The following is a 14,226-nucleotide window of genomic DNA, read 5'->3' on the forward strand; positions in this document are numbered from 1 at the left end:
ACATTATCGATATGTACAGCATTTACTCTCCCTTGTGTCCTCACCACAACTTAACATTTTCTGGTTCAATGCTTCCATTGAAGGCTTTAAACCTACAGCGTGGAAAGGGCTTTAAACCACAATTTTATTGATACATTTATTTTTAAAACTCAAATAAAATTTTCATATTTTTTCTGTTAATAAATATTTTAAATTGATAATTAAAGGTGTTGTAAGATTTTTAATTAACTAATATATTTTTTTATAATTTATTATTTTTTAAATAAGGTGGTAAAAAGTATACAAATAAATTGTATATTTAAACTCTAAAATAAAAAAAATTATAATTTTTCAATTTATAAATATTTTAAATCCATAATAAATGGGTAAGAGTAAGATTTTTTCTATTTATAAATATTTTAAATTTTTAAATATTTTAAATCTAATTAGTATACTTATTTTATTTTTTATTTTTTAAATATAAAGTAATAAAAAGTGTAACGATAAAAAATAATTAATAAATATTTTAATTCATATTAAATGGTGTTAAATAAATAAGAGTTAATTTTTTAATTGTTTATTAGATTTTTTAATAATTTATTATTTTAGTATAAGGTAATAAAAATTGTATTTTTTAAAAAAAAATTTATTCAAATTTTTTTATCATTTAAAGACGTGGCAGCAGACATGGCAGAAGACGTGTCGAAAAATGATATGGCAGTCGATGTGTTCGTTTAACCTCACTGCTCTGATGACGTAGTGACATGTAAGTAATCAAAGCTTACGTGTCATCTTTGACTGTCCACATGTATAGTGGACTGGTCAAAATTGGATTTTTTCAAAATAAGTTGATAACATTGTTGTTTTTCAAAATATGTTTTTTCAAATGGTTATTTTGGTAAAAAAATCCTAAAATAAATGATGAGTATGGGTAAGTGGGTAGAGCTGCGGTTTGTAAGCTAAGAAATTCTGATTGGAGCAATAAGTGAATTCATTATTGTTTATCTGATACCTCATCAAATACCTCACTCGTACATTCTCTTATTTATACGTATTTATTTGTAGAACATGAGCGGAAGAGGCAACTAAACCTATCTAGCCGCTACATGCTGCTTGTACATACATAAAAAGTCGTTGCTGTAACAAAACTTCGATTCCGTTCAGGAGGTGGACTTTGAAGTCCCGGGAACGAGGTAGGAGTGCCTCTCTCTGTTGAACTTGACGTCCTGAGCCTGTCTGTTAGAGATCTGGTACGAATTGGTGAGAACCTGAATAGGCATTCCCTTGAGAGCAGACCGAGCACCGACGAGAGGGCTCTTCATCGGCAAGGCGGAGGTCTTGAAGGAGATCCATTCAAATCCAGTCTCTAATGCTTTTGTCATCGCGGCATAGTACTGTGGCACCACCACGATTTGGCCTTCCTTCACCTCCTCGTCCAACACCGTGTTACCGTTGCTGCCCACCACTTGAACCCGCCCGCCGCCTCTTGTCACGTACACTATCGAGTGGGCATTCATCGACCAGTGAGGCACGTACAAGGCGTTCTGCAACGGATCGGCAAATTTTAATCCGGTAGCGAAGAACAACTATATATTTTGTTGCAGGTTAAATCAATCGGCTTTAAAAAACTCTCAGGTGGATGAAGAAAGAAATAAAATAATACCCCATATAGGTATCCTTTCTCAGCGCTCATTTCCAAGTAAGAAAGAATTGGGAGCTTGTGCATGTTGACGGAGTTGATTCGACCGGCCTGCCTTGAGTAGACATCGGCTTCTCTAGGGTTATCGATGTTTTGGTTGATCTTCATATTGCAGTAAGCCTCTTCCAGTCCATTATCCCTCTTTCCCGGATACCTCTCTTCGTATTCTTCCTCTTCTCCAGGCCTGATCATTCTCATCTCTTCTTGCTTCGCTTTAACAATGAAACCCCTTTCATCTTGCTTCTGCATTTTCCTCGCCGTCTCCACCGAGACACCGAGCGCATTGGCGAACAAGTTGGCGTCGAATGCTCGAATGATGTTCTCAGCATTGAACTCTTCCGTCCCCGATTCTTTGGATTTTCCACCAGCCAAATAGAAGGACTGCATAAAAAATATTAATATTATTTGACCACATAGTAAATACAGTTGATTCATTGAAGAAGAAGAAGAAGCTTTTAGCACCCTAATCAAAGAATTTGATGCATGCATAAAATTTAAAAAGAGTACTGGAGTTGGTTACCCTTGGCCTCTGGTCGAGCTGGTTGGCAGCGTTGTTGACATCGGTGACGGACACTGCTACCAGATCTTCATTCCCATCGTTGTAGCACCAGTGGGCGACGCCGGCGGGTAGGGCAACGATCTGACCCTGTACGATTCGGTGCACCTTTTGGTGTTGGTCTTGCAGGCTCTGCCCGGTCTGTTGCTGCTCCTCGCCTTTGGTGCCCTTGGGCTGTCGTCCACCGGAGTGATAGGACTCTTGGCACCCTGGATAGGATATGCCCAGCAATCCTCTACCTGCAAACAATACCATTAGAGAGAGAGCGAGCGAGAGAGCGAGAGAGAGAGAGAGAGAGAGAGAGAGAGACCTCGCTGAATGTAAACCAGCCGAGGGGATGGAGAAAAATTGGGCAAGGAAAGGGAGTAGGGCTGGATGGTGTTCTTCATTGCGGCGACGCCGGCGCATTGAAACTGAGCCTCATTCTCATCCCACAGCTCGGTCACACCACCTTCAGACTGGATCCTTCGAGAGGGCCGGCTCGCCGATAGGCGTTCGATGCGGCATTGTTGTGGGTCGCCTGGGCGGCGCTTGGACTGGCCCGTCTCGTCGAAAGCGTGGGCGGAGAGAATGAAAAGACAGACGGCAACCGTGAGCAGCAGAAATACAGATGTCGCCATTGAAAAAAACCGCTGGACTCGAAACGGGAAGGAGTGGAGAGAGTACGAAACTTGCTGCTGCTGGCTGATGAAATACCAAGGCAATTTCTGGTGGCTTTTATAGAGGGGGAAAGGTTTAAGAGCGCTAGCATGTGTCGCTGCTCCTTTTCGTTTTTACGTGCATGGCTTTGTCCTGACTTCACCAAAGGTTTGCCACCTGCTCGTTGCAGTCCTTGATCTGTACACATGATCACTGACGAGCTCACCCCTCTTTCAGTTTCGAGACACGTTTCACAAATTATCATATATAACCCCCTCCTTGAGAAGCCACATGGGCCAATAGTATGAGCGATCATCCTTTATAGTTAACGTTTATGTGTTATCGATCATGTTATTCAGAGTGTACATATTTAAGCATTTACTATGGCCAAAACTTGATGAACAAAGGATTCCAAAACATTTGAATGAACTTAAAACGTTGGTTTTTGGAAAGAATTTGCATATCCTATGCTTCAAAACACTCATTACCCTACAGTTTAAAACCTTGATCTTGATGCCTATCCACTTTACAAAACTTTCTATTGGACACTTGTCTTTTAACTCTTCTTTCTTCTCTAAGGAGCTTCTTCATATAACTTGATTCTTCATCTTGGCTTAAAGGTTTTAAGTCAGATTTGTTGGTTCTTTCCTTGACTCATTTGAAGGAAATGTATCTCAAATGTTGTGTTATAAATCGTTAACTTATTAATTTGGGTTTTGTTATCATCAAAACCTGGAATATGAGTAGTGAACCTAGATCAATAGCTTATTCCCAATGAACCCAGAAAGAGGTCAAAGAATCTCATCCAGAGTAAAAGTGAAGGTTATATAGGGCCTATTAATGCACCAAGTGTACTCTATTGTTTCAGTAAAACTGCTCTGCCAATACAAGTCATCGAAAAGAAATTACACACGAATTCCTCAAATTATCTCTAACATTTTGCCAGTTTATTCCCTCAAAGAAAATTGGAAATAGATTGTCCGGTACTCGAAAGATTATAATTGCTTTCTCCAATACTCGTAGCGCTCAACTAAATGAGGGCCCTGACTCCGAGTTGCTGCATTTCCCTAAGCCTCCAGACCGGGTAGTATGCTCCCTCACCGAGCTCTTCCGGATCAATTTGCTGCATAGCCCATGCATAATATACAGTGTGTATTGTATCCTGAGTAAAAGTGCCAACACTTTCTCAGCTGCTGAAAGGAGTAAAATTGCTTAAAACTAGCGTGTAAATGGAGACGAGATTTTGGTTTGTACCTGTCCACCCTCCCTCACTAAACCCTCCCTGTCGCGCACACAGTAGATTTGTTGTGTTTGGAACTGCAGCAATTTTAAAGATGGGATATGTCAAGATAAGCTCCCAGAGTTGTCTATAATGTGATTAAGACATGCAGAAATAAAATGCTTACAACTACAATTATGATCGGACTGTCTCCCATTAGTTTGGTTTCTCTTACTTCAACGTCTGATATATGTAAAATCTACATCACAAAAATTTGTCAAGAGATTAGAAACAGAAATTTCTCACAAGAAACAACTCTGAAATTGTAGTTTCAGCTCAAAATCAAATTATTACACAAACTCATGAAAACTGAATAACTATTTAATGAAGCAACAACATATATGTTAAGTAATAATCCTATATGGATTAGTAAAATAAAAAATCTTGAGTTTATTAGTTAACAGAAGAGTTTTCCTAAGTGGCTAGTCATTTTGGGATAGGGTCTTCAACCCAATTTAACATGATATCAAAACAACCACTCAGTATGTGGGCATTCCACCCAAATTATCCACATGATCCATGTGGGACTATTCCTTAACAATATACATAAAAACGGTCATAATTAAAAACAAAATCCAAAAACCTTCATCCGCATGCACTAATCATATGACTGCTTCGACAAGCATGCCATTTACAAAAAGCTTCCCATGCTAAATTACCCTCATCAAAGAGTAAACAAACACCAGAATCATTTCCTCTTAATGAGGGAGGTCATGGGGGTCTTCCACTGTTTCTAGCTACAGATTGAAGTAAATGGCAAACTTTTGGACTTCATTGCTTGGGTATAGAGAATAGGATTCTTCCCTTTCAAGGCTAACTAACTTTTTCATTCAACAAAGGTAAGAAAGAAAGAAGCGAAGATAACTCAGCTCATTATAGAAATAAAACAAGAAAATATTATCTTACTACTTCTATTTTTCAGCAAAATATCATTCTAGACACCCATTTCCTAATAAAGAATACCTTGTTATCAAAGAAGATATTGTTGCTTTCGTAGGCCCTGTGCTCTGCTGTGCATCTCTCAATCACTTCACGGCTACAGTGCTTTTTCAGTGCCTCAATGTCACCCTGCAAGCATTTAAAAATTCTCTGACATGTCTAGAAGGGATCCCAATGAAATCAAATTTTCCAATGGAAAGAATGGAGAACTACTACAATTTCATCTTTAAAAGTTGAAATTCACCTTCAAATAAGCAGTAAGTGTAGGCCTAACCATTTCCTGCACCTCAGCAACAAACTCTGGTAAGGAAAAAGACCTACATCAAAGCTCCATTGAATTAGAAAAGGCCACTAACTTCAAATATGACGAATAAAAAACATCTTCTGATAAGCTCACGGGTCTCGGCGACGTATTTCCTTAAAAGATAATGCAGCTGCTGTTTCTCCAAAAACAGTTTCATTCAAGCTGCCAAAAGAAAACATACAACATTAGTATATAGTGTAACAAGTCAAGCAATAATAAGAAGATGAAGAAGAAACCGTACTCTTGAATTTTGTGAACTACTGGATTATCACTCGTCTCCCATCTCTCTCGCATGTCCTCAGCTATCTGTCAACCAAAAAATAAGATTAGCAATAATTAGCAAATACAACACTTATTCTCAGTTTAAATAGACAAAAGAAAAAAATTTACCTCCTGGCCTTTTGTCACAACCGGTTCCCCTAAGCCACTTACACGCTTATAAACAGGATAACCTTGCATCTGTGAAGAAAGAGGTAAATACAGAGTGTGAAGTAAAGCAGAAATGAAGTACAAAATCCAGTGTCCTTCTGTGAAAATCAACAATAGTGAAACAGGATAGGTATGCCCTTACCTTCTCTTTGAGTGCTTCCCATTTCTTTCTCCAGGGTGACTCCTTTTTTGGTACCACCACCATATCAGTTTTTGTGCTCATGCCTTCATTGGATGTAGAGGGAGAAGGACCAGCATATCGTCTTCTCTTATTTGGTTTACCGCTCAGCTCATCTTTCACTATATCATAACCCATCTTTGCCAACTCAACAACTTTAACATCCTTCATTTTTTGAAAAGCTGATGAAATACTTGGAGGAACAGAGGGGAATTTTGACTTAAATCTGTCATATAGTGTTTCAGAAGTTCCTGTTGAATCCTTATTGCTGCTGGAAGATTCTGAATTCGGAAAATTTCCTGGTTCAGTTGTGGAATGGATTCCTTCTCTTGCTTCCGGATCAGAAGAAGTCATACGGGGGGAATCAGAGTTATCTTGCTTGCCAAATCCAAAGGTCTCTTTCACCTAAGTTATGGTCAAGAAAGTTTAGAGCAAAGAAGAGAAGAAAAATGTTCAAGAGAACTGGTAGTCATGAACATTAAACAAAAATATTTATGCTCACCTCTGCAGCACTGACTGATAATTTCTCTTTCACATTAGCAGAAACCTGTGGCACAAAATGAAGATACTTAAGCATACCAATAAGTGGAAACAAAATTTTTGCACACAATACCAGCTCATTCAAAAACCCATATGCATATTTGGTAGCCACATCACTCTAACCCAACAAACACCTCAAGCAATTTAGGATTTGAAGAAACACATGTTTTCACTACTAACAGCAAAATTAAGATGGCTATACTAGTACAGCCAGTGAAATTTTCGGACCACATATATCCACATAGAAACTTTCAATCCGTATGCATGGATTGCAACTAAAAACAAGACACAGGTGGAAAAGCCAACTCAACCAATGGATCCTTATTATAGCCCGGATGTCATTTACCCCAACCCCACAAGACCAAACCACAGTAGTACCATGTGACTACCAGATGAAAATATCAGTCCTAAATGACAAGATTAGAAGAAAATCCAGACATGAGTCTTACTTTCCTTGCCGTAGCCTCAGCTTCAGTCCAAACACCATCAACATGCTTGTACAGCTGCTCAGTTGTCTGCTTCGTTCTGCATATTCGCCAGTTCACTATCTCTCCATAATCAGGGCCTCCTGCCTTGACATACAGCAGTATGTCTCAACCTACTCCTAGGAAAGAAAAAAAGACAACCATAAAGTGGATTACATCCATTTGTACCTATTTTTGATATCTTCTTTCGCACTTTTTAGTTCTTCAGTCTTCTCCTTTAACTCCTTCATAGACTGTTGGAACTCCTGATTACTACAGCCAAGAACCAAAAATCAAATAATCTGCGTTTGAATATAGATATATTTATAAAAAGATTCAAATTACATGTTACAAAGTTAAACATAAAGACATTGCTTATTGAACATATAAAATCTATATGGATAGATACTTGCCGATGCAACAAGGTAAAGAAAGAGAGGAGCTATGAGTAATTTTGAACTAGAATGCTAGGGCAATATATCATGCAGGTAGACACAATGAGAAAACTCTTCAGAGGAAAAGCTGACAATAGACTTCTCCAGTCACCAAAAGAAGAAGAAGAAGAAGAAGCAGAAAGAAAAAAGAATAGTGCACAAAAATCAACCATATCCCAATAAGAAAGGAAAAAATAAAATAAAATAAAGAGCCTAATGATAACCAACTTAACGAGCACTCAAATCAACGAGATAAACAATAAATCAATGCTTCCAGATGATGACACAAAAACACGCTTTTTCACTAGTTAACGCTTGCCAATACAAATAACACACAAGTTGTCAAATATGCTTTCCTTCTACTACCACCATGAATTACATATATATTGTACCTTCTAACTTCTCCTTTCAGTTTCCGAGAGAAGTCACTAAAAACGCTGAAGCGGCGAGAAACTGCAAACCCGTTCGGTCCAACTACATGCCTCGTCATATCCACGGCCTATAATAAAAATCACCCGCAAGCATGAGGATCTTCTAATCCTCGTTAACGGTTTTCAACGTATATATTTAAATGAAAAGCATTCATAGACATTAAAAAATCCCATATTGTTCACTAGAAAACAGATAAAAGAACTACAATCATGGAACATGAATTTCAAATCCTACCTGTTGAGAAGGAAGACGAAGCAAAGGGATTTGCTTCGAGAGAAAAAAATCTCGAACCAACTTTCTACTACCCATCAGAGGTTCTGTCTTTAATTCAGATTATATTGTTTGCCGAAACGTTTTGAACCTTTGCCACCGCTAATGTGAAGAAAACATCTGATCCTGAAAGGGGAAAAAGTTGCAAAAGGGTTAGGGCGTTGAGGCTTCCAAGATATAGATGTACCCCGTAGGGTGTAAACGGGTCAAACGCGGACAAGAGCTCAATCCATATCAGAAATCCGGAAAATAAAAAAATACACTAACCGAAATTCCGATATCCGATTTCGACACAGTTGGATAATATCTGCATTCGGATAGTTCCGAACCCAAAAACTAAAAAACTCAAAATGTCTGTAACTAAATTATCGAAAGACAGTTAGAAACGAGGATTAGAGGCGAGAGGCTGAGAAAGAAATACAAAAATCTAAGCAAATGAGAAATAAATAAAACCAGAGGTAGGAATGAAGGGATAAAGGGATAGAGGGATGGAAGAATGGAGGGAGGTCGAGAGAAAGGGGCTGAAAGAGAGCATTGAGAAAGAGATAGGGGCTGACATAAAGAGAGGGGCCCAGACAGAGAAGCTGTGTATAAGAGAGAGCGAGAGAGCGAGAGAGAGAGAGAGAGAGAGAGAGAGAGGGGTCGAGAGAGAAAGAAGCTGTGAGAGAGAAGTTGTAACAGAGAGAGAGAGAGAGAATGGTCGAGAGAAAAAGATGCTGTGAGAGAGGGGACAGAGAGAGGACAGGTAAAAGATAGAGAAGCTCAGAGACTAAGAAGCGTACCTTGAGAGACAAGTCGGAAGCCGGAGAACGAGCAGGAACAGGGAGAGCTGGAGTTGTCGACGCAGAGAAAGGTTTTTTTCGCGAGGGTTTAGAGAAGCGAACTCCTCTCAGAAGCTTCGTAATTCTCATACGACCCTAGATATTTGTGCTGGCTAGGGTTTGGTGAATTTAGAGACCATACGTCAAAATGAAATGAAATTATTCAAGTTTTAACCGGTGCTGCATGAACCGCTGATATAGACCGGGTATGTGGGCTACAAGTTATGCCCTTGTATTGGGTTCTATAACTGTAGCCCCAATCAAATCATGCATACTCGAGGTTATTAAAATATCACTTTGATTTTATTTATAATCACTATATATTAATCATTTTATATTAATATTACATTATATTAAATTGTTACACTTCACATAAAATTAATATATTCAATTTCACTTATTAGTATCAAATATCAATAAAAATTCAGACTACATCAAGTTACTTTATACCAAATTAATATTATACTTAAGTTACTTTACTACATCAATACTCAATAGTAAATATTTAATGGTATATATTATTAATAAATATTATAGAATTTAGAATCAATAAATATTTATAAATGTTTATTATTAATTAAGAAATGTTTTGAGTATGACCTAAATTTCTAAGTATAATTCCAATATATAATGTAAATATTAAAATTCAATATTCACTTAAATTTTTAAATACAATATTTATTATTTTATTAACAATTTTTAACTGTTAATCAACTAATTGCCTCTTTCTAAGTGTTCCACCTTGAGGGGGATCTTTTTCATTGCTGAAGAGAAGTTAGTAAGTATTTAAAGATGGAAGAAGAAACTGGAATTTTGAGTAAGGTGAGGTAAGGAGTTGGGTTTTGGCAACCTCACAGTAAGGTTTGGTGTTTGTTAGACAAATAGCGGTTGTTAAGGCCTCCCTTTGTTTTTTCTTGAATAGAGGATACATCAGTCAAGTAAAGTTGAGCTAGCTTCTACCCTAGAATGAGGCATTTGAATCTTGCCATGAGTAAGTTGTCTTCATGTTTGGTATTTAACATATTTTGTAAAAATATCATGTAAGTTTTGGAGACTATCAATTAGGGGTGGCAAAGTCGAGTCTAGCTCGAACCTTCCTATGTTCGAGTTGGGGTTGATATCAATATCTTGAACTTGAGCTAGAGTCGAACCTAGCCTCGAGCCTAAAATTGTAATCAAACTCAAGCCCAATAAATTTAACCGAGTTCGAGCTCAATCTACATTTAAAACTTTGCATAAAATACCTGTCAAATAAACTTTATAAAAAATTATGCATAAATTTTACTTAAAATTGGGCATGACTTCTACATACAATTGGACTTGACCTCTATATAAAATTAGACATGACCTCTACATAACATTGGGCATGACCTCTGTACATAAACCCTACATAAAATTGTTTATACACTCTGTATAAAATCATCAAACAAAAAATTAATAAATAAACTAAAAATTTTACTCAAAATATCAAAATAAATAATTTTTCAAAAGTAGTCCACCTTTTGATTTTTCTTGAATTCATGAATCAACTACATCTAACATATTATGCAATTTTAAAAGTATGTTATTGGCAGTATTTACACCAAGTTAATGTACAAATAGAACTCTAAAACCACCATTAAATTTTTTGTATAAAAAATTGGGAAATAAGAAATACATACCATAATATTAAATTCATTAAAGTCGCAGTGGATGAGCTCATGTTCAGCAGGTCGGATCACAAGACCAATAATTCTTTCAAAAATAGTGTATGGGTTCTGCAGTTGCTTCACCTGTACCCTGTAAAGAACATCAAAGAGAAGTTAGTACACTGCATCCCTGGAAACCACCAATCATCATCTACTATCCATCACCTCTGATAAAGGAGGTGCAATTCTTACTTTCAACCACACCATTCTGTTGGGGATGAATAATTCATTTAACAGTACAAAAAGAATCAAAATCGCTTGACTTGTATTCCTTGGCATTATCTGATTGAAGGACCTTTATGGTGGTATGGAATTGAGTAGAAACCACGACACAAAAGTATTTAAATATAGGTAAGACATTTGATTTATCCTTAACCAAAAATAACCATACTTCAAGAAATCATCAACAAAAGTAATGAAATACTTGGACTGAGAAATATTTGAACAATTTAATGGTCTCCACACCTTTAAGTTCTCCACAAAGGGAATAAGTACTCCACTGGTATTTGCTCATCTAAAAAACTTCACAATTTAAACTGGAAATAAAATGTAGTTGTTGATTTTTCAAGCCTCTATAGATCACGCCTTGGGTAAAGAAGAGAAGGAAGAAGACGAGAGAATAGTGCACACGTTGGGGAAAAAAAAGGAGAAAGAATAGGGTTATGGACCTAGTCCAAACTCTTCTCCTTAAAGTACCAATATTATAATTATACCCTTCACCCTAATAAGAGTTAAGAAGAGACAAAAAACATAAAATAATTGCATCAATTACACTCTAACATTTTTATATTTTCCAACACTCCCCCTCAAACTGGAAGGTAATGGCAGTGATCCCAACTTGAAATAAATAACATAGATGTAGTAAAAATATCCTCCATCATTGTGTCCCAAAGATAAGTACAAAAACCGAACACAAAGTCTCAAAAGGTAGAAATGGGTGATAAAACATAAGTCGAAACCAACATCAAATGATTTTGAACAAATATAGTAATAATAATCACTAAAGTGGGTAATGTCTGTCATTTACATGACAATGATAAAAAGCAAAAATCTCAATGGCCTTAAAAACACTTATATATATAAAAGGACCAACCAAAGCAACGCACAAAAAAGGTTGGTCAAAGGAGGTAAATGAGAGTCGAATAAAAGACAGTAGGAGAAAGGCTACCAAATAATAAGAGGGTAATGAGTAATGATAAAGAAGATAAGATGAAGAAGTTGGGGTTATCATATGCTTTATTTTCCTAAGTAATTCAAATTCTTCATCATATCAACTAATGCCAAGGCAAGCAACCGAGGAGTTCATCTTCAATAATAATGTCTCAATCAAAGAGACACAATAGTAGTTGTAGTACGTAGCAAATATGCATTTATATAGCAGAGGATAACCGGTAAATAATGAAAGTCCTTAAGAGTAATAAGGACACATGAAATAATTTGCAACGAGTTCATCCTTGAATAAGGAAGTTGTGCACCAAGTAATAAGGTAACAATAATCAAAGGTAATAATCAAGTCGAAGTCAAGCCGGTTGCATATAGCAGATTGTAGCTTTGACAGTGAGTGAGTCCAACCAAGTTAGGATGTTAAGTTAATCCAAGAAAAAAATGAGTCCCGCTGAGTCAATAGATCAAGTCAAGGGACTGAGTCAAGATTCTGAGTGAAGCTAAGTCAAGAGACCAATTTGACTCTATCAAAAATTGAGACTTGGAATAATGAGCTCAGACTCGTGAGTCTAAGTTAAATCGAGCACGCTGTAGTGATCCTCAGGTCTGAGTTAACCTGGCAAAGTGAGGAAGACTCTGACTTGCTGTTGTCATCTTGTTTTCAAAACACGTGAAAGGACCCTTTCACAATGCGCCACAATCATCACAGCCCGTTGCAGCAATTGATGGATGAAGAAGTTCAAATAGGTCAGATACGAATTGCAAGAAATAAATATGAATCAATTGCGATAGGGAAAAATCACAGCTCAAGATAGAAAACTTTCGAGCAATCTACACCAGTACATACGGATCAACAATATGTGCTAGCTCAGAGGCAACTTTCCATAAATGAATCATCTAGCAAATATGACTTGTTGGTGTGGTAGTTGTTGAAGTTACCGGTAAGGTAAGCGACATCCGTACAACAAAGGGAAAAACGAATCTGTTGCTTAAAAAGATACCACTGGAACCCAACCACGAGCTATAAAACAGAAAGCGATCTCAACACCTAAAATCCACTGAAATTCAGTTACATCTATACAAAGAAAGCGAACACAACAATCTATTGCCAATCAGTGATTAATACTGGTTCCAAAAATAAACCAAAAGCCAGCAAAGACGAAGTTGTTTTTACCGTTGGAAAAAATTTTGAGATACCAAAACAACAATCCAAATCTTCTGATATAAGGAATGATATAAGATGAAATTAATCCTCCAGCTGGTTAACCCGTAGAGACATTGTTGGAACTAGAACAACAAAGCAAATCCGGTATTTTGTAAATCAGTGTAATCTTGTTGTAACCAAAGAGTAATGGGATTCTGTCGCAATTGCTAGAATGATGGAATCATGAACAACCAGCAAGAGCTGGATATGAAAACTTCTCGTAGATAGAAAAAACTTCCAATAGCTTCATTCCATTCCAGAGATCACGTAAATTTCTATCTTCAACAGATACGCATTAAAAAAGCAGCAAAGATTTTGGGCATTATGCCAGCAAGGAGCAAGATGACAGAAACACAACTTTCGACGGCCAGTAGATGACAACAAGATATGAGTTCCGATAGCTAGTAGATGACAACAATGGTAGCAATACAAGGTTGGATAAGAGCAGAGAGCAATACTAGATTGCATGAAGCAGAACATGTCCACCAAATAGAGCAAGTTACAGGGCAAAGAGAGTGATACCAAACAAAGTCTAATCCAAATAAAACAATATGATGCTGATATGCAGTGATCACTTATGAGAAGGAAGGAGTTGTGCAATCAAATTCTCTGAATCCGAATTCAGCAGCTCCATAACGTAAGAAAGAAATTCAAACCCATAGGAAGAGCATAACTAGATCTTTCATGTTTTAATAGAAACCAAAGGGAGATAAGTCTCGGAGTATAGCCAGGCATGTGTTCATAAAGACCAACTTCAAATTACTTATCAGAAGGGGGATTCACAACTTGAGAAGATCGCATGGGTCTATTGTTCTTGTTTGACAAATCAAGGTTTTTCAAAGCCCACATCTAGATCATCACAAGAACAATCTAGTTGTTGTTCTTCTTCTTAGTAGCATGTAATTAATGTTGGATCAAACTGACGAAGATATGCAACTTAGAGACATGATAATCAAGTCCCTACCTTATTATACTAACATGGGTTCTCGCCTTAAACCAGAAACATAATCATCGATAATTTGATCATCCATCGAGCAATAGCAAGTTTAGAATTTTAAAAAATCATAGTGATGAATCCTAAAAATCAATCATTGCTCTGATACCGTGTTGGACTCCATAGATTACATCTTGGGTAAGAAGAGAATGAAGCAAAAGAGAGAAGGGTGCATATGTTGGGGAGAAAAGAGGTGAAAGAATAGGGTTACAA

At 37.0% G+C, this 14,226-nt stretch overlaps 2 protein-coding genes across 3 annotated transcripts; both read right to left on the minus strand.

Annotated features, from left to right (window-relative positions):
• Nucleotides 1-1,139: 1,139 nt before the first annotated feature.
• LOC137948647 (11S globulin seed storage protein 2-like) lies at nt 1,140-2,854 on the minus strand. Its single transcript, XM_068794764.1, has 4 exons — nt 2,545-2,854; nt 2,199-2,473; nt 1,643-2,059; nt 1,140-1,523 (listed from the first exon to the last, which is right to left on the minus strand). Exons 1-4 carry the CDS (start codon nt 2,852-2,854, stop codon nt 1,140-1,142), a joined length of 1,386 nt encoding a protein of 461 aa, XP_068650865.1.
• An 856-nt stretch (nt 2,855-3,710) lies between these two features.
• On the minus strand, nt 3,711-9,020 carry LOC137960106 (mitochondrial import inner membrane translocase subunit TIM44-2-like). 2 transcript variants are annotated; one of them, XM_068807596.1, is made up of 15 exons: nt 8,925-9,020; nt 8,107-8,268; nt 7,833-7,939; nt 7,196-7,279; nt 6,992-7,067; nt 6,505-6,549; nt 5,967-6,407; nt 5,786-5,854; nt 5,637-5,701; nt 5,489-5,557; nt 5,336-5,408; nt 5,116-5,220; nt 4,280-4,351; nt 4,128-4,190; nt 3,711-4,035 (listed from the first exon to the last, which is right to left on the minus strand). In XM_068807596.1, exons 2-15 carry the CDS (start codon nt 8,179-8,181, stop codon nt 3,904-3,906), a joined length of 1,476 nt encoding a protein of 491 aa, XP_068663697.1. In that variant the 5' UTR covers nt 8,182-8,268; nt 8,925-9,020; the 3' UTR covers nt 3,711-3,903. The 2 variants fall into 2 exon arrangements, with proteins under 2 accessions (XP_068663697.1, XP_068663706.1); XM_068807605.1 differs by lacking the exon at nt 8,925-9,020 and adding an exon at nt 8,410-8,526.
• Nucleotides 9,021-14,226: the final 5,206 nt, after the last annotated feature.

Source organism: Aristolochia californica, unplaced genomic scaffold, assembly GCF_029961685.1.
Source record: "Aristolochia californica isolate CCGP_79_NKW_82.1479 unplaced genomic scaffold, dmAriCali1.0.hap1 SCAF_1, whole genome shotgun sequence".
NCBI classification, from domain to species: Eukaryota; Viridiplantae; Streptophyta; class Magnoliopsida; order Piperales; family Aristolochiaceae; genus Aristolochia; species Aristolochia californica.

Excerpts from the sequence above, each read along its gene's own strand:
- LOC137960106 (XM_068807596.1), bottom strand. The coding sequence starts at position 8,181 with ATGGGTAGTAGAAAGTTGGTTCGAGATTTTTTTCTCTCGAAGCAAATC. Across the intron at positions 7,940-8,106 it reads TTCGTCTTCCTTCTCAACAG|GCCGTGGATATGACGAGGCA; the intron begins GTAGGATTTGAA and ends TTTTTATTATAG. Across the intron at positions 4,352-5,115 it reads ATATCTTCTTTGATAACAAG|ATTTTACATATATCAGACGT; the intron begins GTATTCTTTATT and ends TTTGTGATGTAG.
- LOC137948647 (XM_068794764.1), bottom strand. The coding sequence starts at position 2,854 with ATGGCGACATCTGTATTTCTGCTGCTCACGGTTGCCGTCTGTCTTTTC. Across the intron at positions 2,474-2,544 it reads GCTGGTTTACATTCAGCGAG|GTAGAGGATTGCTGGGCATA; the intron begins GTCTCTCTCTCT and ends TATTGTTTGCAG. Across the intron at positions 1,524-1,642 it reads AGAAAGGATACCTATATGGG|AACGCCTTGTACGTGCCTCA; the intron begins GTATTATTTTAT and ends GATCCGTTGCAG.